We start from the raw sequence: 5813 nt of genomic DNA, 5'->3' as shown, positions 1-5813 counted from the left end.
AAAATGTTTAATTAATTTATTTTTTATTGATTATTTTTGTTTTGTTTTCGAAAGGCTGAGATAGAGTCTCTCCTGGATAAAGTATGCAGTGAATTGCCAACGTATCTACAATCTGCATGTGATGGCTGGGTGGAAGCTAACACCCCCATGATTGTCAAATATATTCTGCAGGAATTGACAGCTAAGGAAATCTGTCAGAAACTTGGCATGTGCCCTAGTCATGTCAAAGGTAAGGCTTCCTCTTAATGTCTCCATGATTGTCAAATATATTCTGCAAGAATTGACAGCTAAGGAAATCTGTCAGAAACTTGGCATGTGCCCTAGTCAGGTCAAAAGTAAGGCTTCCTCTTAATTTAGACTTTCAGAAGGATAACACCCTGTCCCCTCCAAGAGCTAACGCTGGCTGTTTTCATTTGGCTATGTGGTCTTGTGGTATGACGCGCCTTCGGGTTTGAATCCCACTTTGAGTTACATTTTTACTGCATTTGATTTTTTCTGTTCCTTCCAGAAGTTGAGAAATGTACTGATTTTTTTCCCTCATGGTACTAAATATACTTTATTTGAAGTGGGACACGGTATTCGATCTTTATTTTTTCTGCTAGTTGAGTCTAAGTGGTTTAGTGTGTTGAAGAAATTCACATAGTTTGTGACCAAAGAAAGCAAAATGAAGGCAAATAGAAGGATTTGAATTTGGACATCTGTTGTAGTTATTTAAGATATTTTTTTCTGGATCGGAGTGCATTCCATAAATATTTGATTCTTTAATTCCACAATTTACAATGTTTTCCCCATCAGAGCACCAGAAAGACAACATTCAAGGAGCTTCCTGTGAACTGTGTAAATTTGTCATCAACAAACTGAAAACCATGATCACTTCATCCTCCACTGAGGTAATTGTTCAATTCATTGTTGTAAACGTGTTGTAAGCCTCTTTGTGTATTGCTTATGTCAGGAAACAAAATATTCTCTCAGTTTATTTGGGAATCCCATTGGTTGAGTTGGTAGAAGACTGGCCTGACTACTAAAGGGACTGATATAAATCCTGGGAGCCTTCAAGATCCCCTGCAGATTCATCCTGCTTCTTGTAAGGGGAGACAAGTATCAACAATTTTGTGTTACTCTTTGGATAGGACGCTGCAGACAACTTTCTTACAGACCCGTATACTCAGTTTCTAGTGGATGAACAGAGAAAGATGGAGTGTGGATGTGTGATCAGTGGCTGGATGGGTGACAGGGTAAAATTCTGGTCGTGACATGGTTTCCTTTACACACATTAACTCACTGGACTTAGGTGTGAATAAGTTCCTGGCAATAAGTAGTGTGAGATATTTTTAAGAGTCATAGTACAAAAGATGCCTAACAGGCGACTTGCACTGTATGAAATGTTGGGACTGGTAAATCAGTGGAACTACATTATAGTAATGTTCATATTTTTAAAATTTAGATAGATTTCTTATAAACCTGTAAACTCTCATTTTCATCGTTTTCATCGCTTTGCCTAGATTGAGAATAGACAAGAAAAGCAACCCTAATGAGATGCCCACAAACCTACTGTTCGTACCAAAATAAACATTTTATGTTGTTTGTTATGTTTCCTTATTAGAAGGCATTAAGAGCAATTCGTAATTTAAGATAATTTTTTTTTTCATATTAAGACGATTCCCATAATTTATTTAAATCAATTATCCAAACATTTTCATTTTCATTTTTCAACCAGGCTGAGATAGAGGAGGCCTTGGAGACTGTTTGTGGTCTTCTCCCAGAATCCATGAAAGATGAATGTGATTCTCTAGTGAAAGAATATACCCAAACCATCATCCAGCTGATTCTAAATAATGTCCCCACTGATGAGATTTGTCAGCAGCTTGGATTGTGCTCATCAAATTTGAAAATCAGTAAGCTATGGCATCATTTATAATTTTCTTTATATTTATCTTCTTCTTCTTCTTCTTCTTCTTCTTCTTCTTCTTCTTCTTCTTCTTCTTCTTCTTCTTCTTCTTCTTCTTCTTCTTCTTCTTCTTCTTCTCCTTCTCTTCTTCTTTTCTTCTTCTTTCTTCTTCTTCTTCTTCTTCTTCTTCTTCTTCTTCTTCTTCTCTTCTTCTTCTTCTTCTTCTTCTTCTTCTTCTTTCTTCTTCTTCTTCTTCTCTTTTTAAGTCTGCTACTTCTTCTTCTTCTTCTTCTTCTTCTTCTTCTTCTTCTTCTTCTTCTTCTTCTTCTTCTTCTTCTTCTTCTTCTTCTTCTTCTTCTCTTCTTCTTTCTTCTTCTTCTTCGTCTCTTCTTCTTTTAAGTCTGCTACTTCTTCTTCTTCTTCTTCTTCTTCTTCTTCTTCTTCTTCTCTTCTTCTTCTTCTTCTTCTTCTTCTTCTTCTTCTTCTCTTTTTAAGTCTGCTTCTTCTTCTTCTTCTTCTTCTTCTTCTTCTTCTTCTTCTTCTTCTTCTTCTTCTTCTTCTTCTTCTTCTTCTTCTTCTTCTTCTTCTTCTTCTTCTTCTTCTTCTTTTTAAGTCTGCTTCTTCTTCTTCTTCTTCTTCTTTTTAAGTCTGCTTCTTCTTCTTCTTCTTCTTCTTCTTCTTCTTCTTCTTCTTCTTCTTCTTCTTCTTCTTCTTCTTCTTCTTCTACTTCAAATTTGAAGATTCCTCAGATCACAATATTTATTCTTTCATTGGAGATGTAGGACTATTCCAGTGCCTCAATGTCGATGGTATGAATGAGTACCAGTGAGCATTCACTATCTTAAGAATACGAATTGCTACTGTCAATTATGAGTACCAGTGAGCATTCGCTATCTTAAGAATACGAATTGCTACTGTCAATTATGAGTACCAGTGGGCATTCACTATCTTAAGAATATGAATTGCTACTGTCAATTATGAGTACCAGTGAGCATTCGCTATCTTAAGAATACGAATTGCTACTGTCAATTATGAGTACCAGTGGGCATTCGCTATCTTAAGAATACCAATTGCTACTGTCAATTATGAGTACCAGTGGGCATTTGCTATCTTAAGAATACCAATTGCTACTGTCAATTATGAGTACCAGTGAGCATTCACTATCTTAAGAATACCAATTGCTACTGTCAATTATGAGTACCAGTGAGCATTCACTATCTTAAGAATACGAATTGCTACTGTCCATTATGAGTACCAGTGAGCATTCCCTATCTTAAGAATACAAATTGCTACTGTCCATTTCTGGATAAACTCCGGCTTTATGGCTCTATTGGTTCTGAAGGACGACTTTTTATTTCTCATTCTCTCGAATTCCTTGAATTGATTTCAATCACTGAAATTTATACATTTCTCTATTTAAAAATTGTTTTCTTGGTACGTTTCACAGATTCCTCATCTTAATAATTTGTCCGAGCAAGGATGAGAAATATATGTGGCACTGTAGAAGACATCTGTTGTAGTACTTTAAAATATTTTTTTCTGGATTGGAGAGCATTCCATAAATATTTGATTCTTTAATTCTACACTTTACAATGTTTTCCCCATCAGAGCACCAGAAAGACAACGTTCAAGGGGCTTCATGTGTCCTGTGTAAATTTGTCATGGACAAACTGAAAACCATGATAACTTCATCGTCTACTGAGGTAATTGTTCAATAGCTTGGATAATCAGGCCTGTAAATCTTCCGTCTATTGTCAGATTTCCGACTGTACGATTTTGCTCTATTTAAAAAAAAAAATAATAGTAAAAACAAAATTCGTAACGTCAAAGAACAGAACCAATAAAAAAGAAAATAAAAGACTTTTATTTCATTCCTCGAAAAAATTGATTTTATTCCGCTTCAAATGCTGACTTTAAAAAATAAATTTTAAAAGTTTTCATTTGTCGCATCAAAGACAAAACAAAACTTGCCGTCTATCTGTTAGCTATGATATTATCATGCCACCTCCATGCTCCGCTAGACGTGGATGTATTCACCGCGTGGCTACTGTGCCACAGCCAGCGAAAGTGGGTCGAGAAGTTCGCGCGAGTCGTCTTCACACACACACCTAGTCAGTAAATAACGGACGCACAGAGGTGTGTCGAACCGGACCGGAAGTTTTCTTTCTATTATGCATATCTCCAGTTCTTATTTCTCAGTCTCTATATTTCTTTGGTTCCATCCGGATGTGAGACGGAAAAAAAATAATGCGAAATAATTATTTTTCTTCGAAAGCTCTCACACGACCGCACCACCTCCTCTTCTTCTTCTTCTTCTTTTCTTTTCTTTCTTCTTCTTCTTCTTCTTCTTCTTCTTCTTCTTCTTCTTCTTCTTCTTCTTCTTCTTCTTCTTCTTCTTCTTCTTCTTCTTCTTCTTCTTCTTCTTTTCTTCTTCTTCTTCTTCTTCTTCTTCTTCTTCTTCTTCTCTTCTTCTTCTTCTTCTTCTTCTTCTTCTTTCTTCTTCTTCTTCTTCTTCTTCTTCTTCTTCTTCTTCTTCTTCTTCTTCTTCTTCTTCTTCTTCTTCTTCTTCTTTCTTCTTCTTCTTCTTCTTCTTCTTCTTCTTCTTCTTCTTTTCTTCTTCTTCTTCTTCTTCTTCTTCTTCTTCTTCTTCTTCTTCTTCTTCTTCTTCTTCTTCTTCTTCTTCTTCTTCTTCTTCTTCTTCTTCTTCTTCTTCTTCTTCTTCTTCTTCTTCTTCTTCTTCTTCTTCTTCTTCTTCTTCTTCTTCTTCTTCTTCTTCTTCTTCTTCTTCTTCTTCTTCTTCTTCTTCTTCTTCTTCTTCTTCTTCTTCTTCTTCTTCTTCTTCTTCTTCTTCTTCTTCTTCTTCTTCTCTTCTTCTTCTTCTTCTTCTTCTTCTTCTTCTTCTTCTTCTTCTCTTCTTCTTCTTCTTCTTCTTCTTCTTCTTCTTCTTCTTCTTCTTCTTCTTCTTCTTCTTCTTCTTCTTCTTCTTCTTCTTCTTCTTCTTCTTCTTCTTCTTCTTCTTCTTCTCTTCTTCTTCTTCTTCTCTTCTTCTTCTTCTTCTTCTTCTTCTTCTTCTCTTCCTCTTCTTCTTCTTCTTCTTCTTTCTTCTTCTTCTTCTTCTTCTTCTTCTTTCTTCTTCTTCTTCTTCTTCTTCTCTTCTTCTTCTTTCTTCTTCTTCTTCTTCTTCTTCTTCTTCTTCTTCTTCTTCTTCTTCTTCTTCTTTTCTTCTTCTTCTTTCTTCTTCTTCTTCTTCTTCTTCTTCTTCTTCTTCTTCTTCTATAAGAATTAATCCAAATAAATGAAAGAATCAGCGTAAACATTTAACACAAACAGGAGGGAAGATACGCATCATTAAAAAGGGTAGGAATGTTCTCTTCCTTTCATTTTACTAACTCAGACCTGGGCCCTCAAATAATTGGGATTTTTTTTTTGGTACCATACAATAAGGACCTCGTTATAAATAAGTAGGGGAAAGTGACATGATTTGACTAGTCAATTGACGTGTCAGTGTCATGTCTTTGTTGTGTCCATATTTTTTGTTCTGTTGTGTCTATTTTCGCCTGTTCAAAAAGTTCCGACAATTTTTTCACCAACCAACTACAGGCCTGGATAATTCGTTGTTATAAACGTGTTGTAAGCCTCTGTATAACATTTATGTCAGGAAACAAAATATTCTCTCAGTTAATTTGGCAATCCCATTGGTTCAGTTGGTAGAAGAATGGCCTGACCACTACAGGGACTGATATCAATCCTGGATGAGATGTCCACAAAGCTACTGTTCATGTTTTATGTTTCCTTATTCGAAGGCCTTAAGAGTAATGGGCAATTTAAGATATTTTTGCTTTATATTAAGACATTTCTCATAATTCATTATAATCCAAACATTTTCATTTTTGTTTTTCAAACAGGCTGAGATAGAGACGGCCTT

The 5813-nt window shown here is 35.5% G+C and overlaps 1 protein-coding gene across 1 annotated transcript; it reads left to right on the top strand.

Annotated features, from left to right (window-relative positions):
* Positions 1-54: 54 nt before the first annotated feature.
* LOC144961995 (prosaposin-like) lies at positions 55-3591 on the top strand (the record flags this gene model as incomplete). The annotated part of the gene is made up of 5 exons (XM_078894993.1): positions 55-229; positions 796-890; positions 1131-1235; positions 1718-1895; positions 3497-3591. Coding segments are annotated over 5 exons (648 nt in total), but the record flags the coding sequence as incomplete, so codon positions are not given.
* Between the last annotated feature and the right edge of the window lie 2222 nt (positions 3592-5813).

This window comes from Berghia stephanieae, unplaced genomic scaffold, assembly GCF_034508935.2.
Source record: "Berghia stephanieae isolate SIO BIC M18660-M18661 unplaced genomic scaffold, UCSD_Bste_1.3 scaffold5288, whole genome shotgun sequence".
Classification (NCBI taxonomy): domain Eukaryota; kingdom Metazoa; phylum Mollusca; class Gastropoda; order Nudibranchia; family Aeolidiidae; genus Berghia; species Berghia stephanieae.
This window is presented reverse-complemented; position numbering and strand designations above follow the sequence as displayed.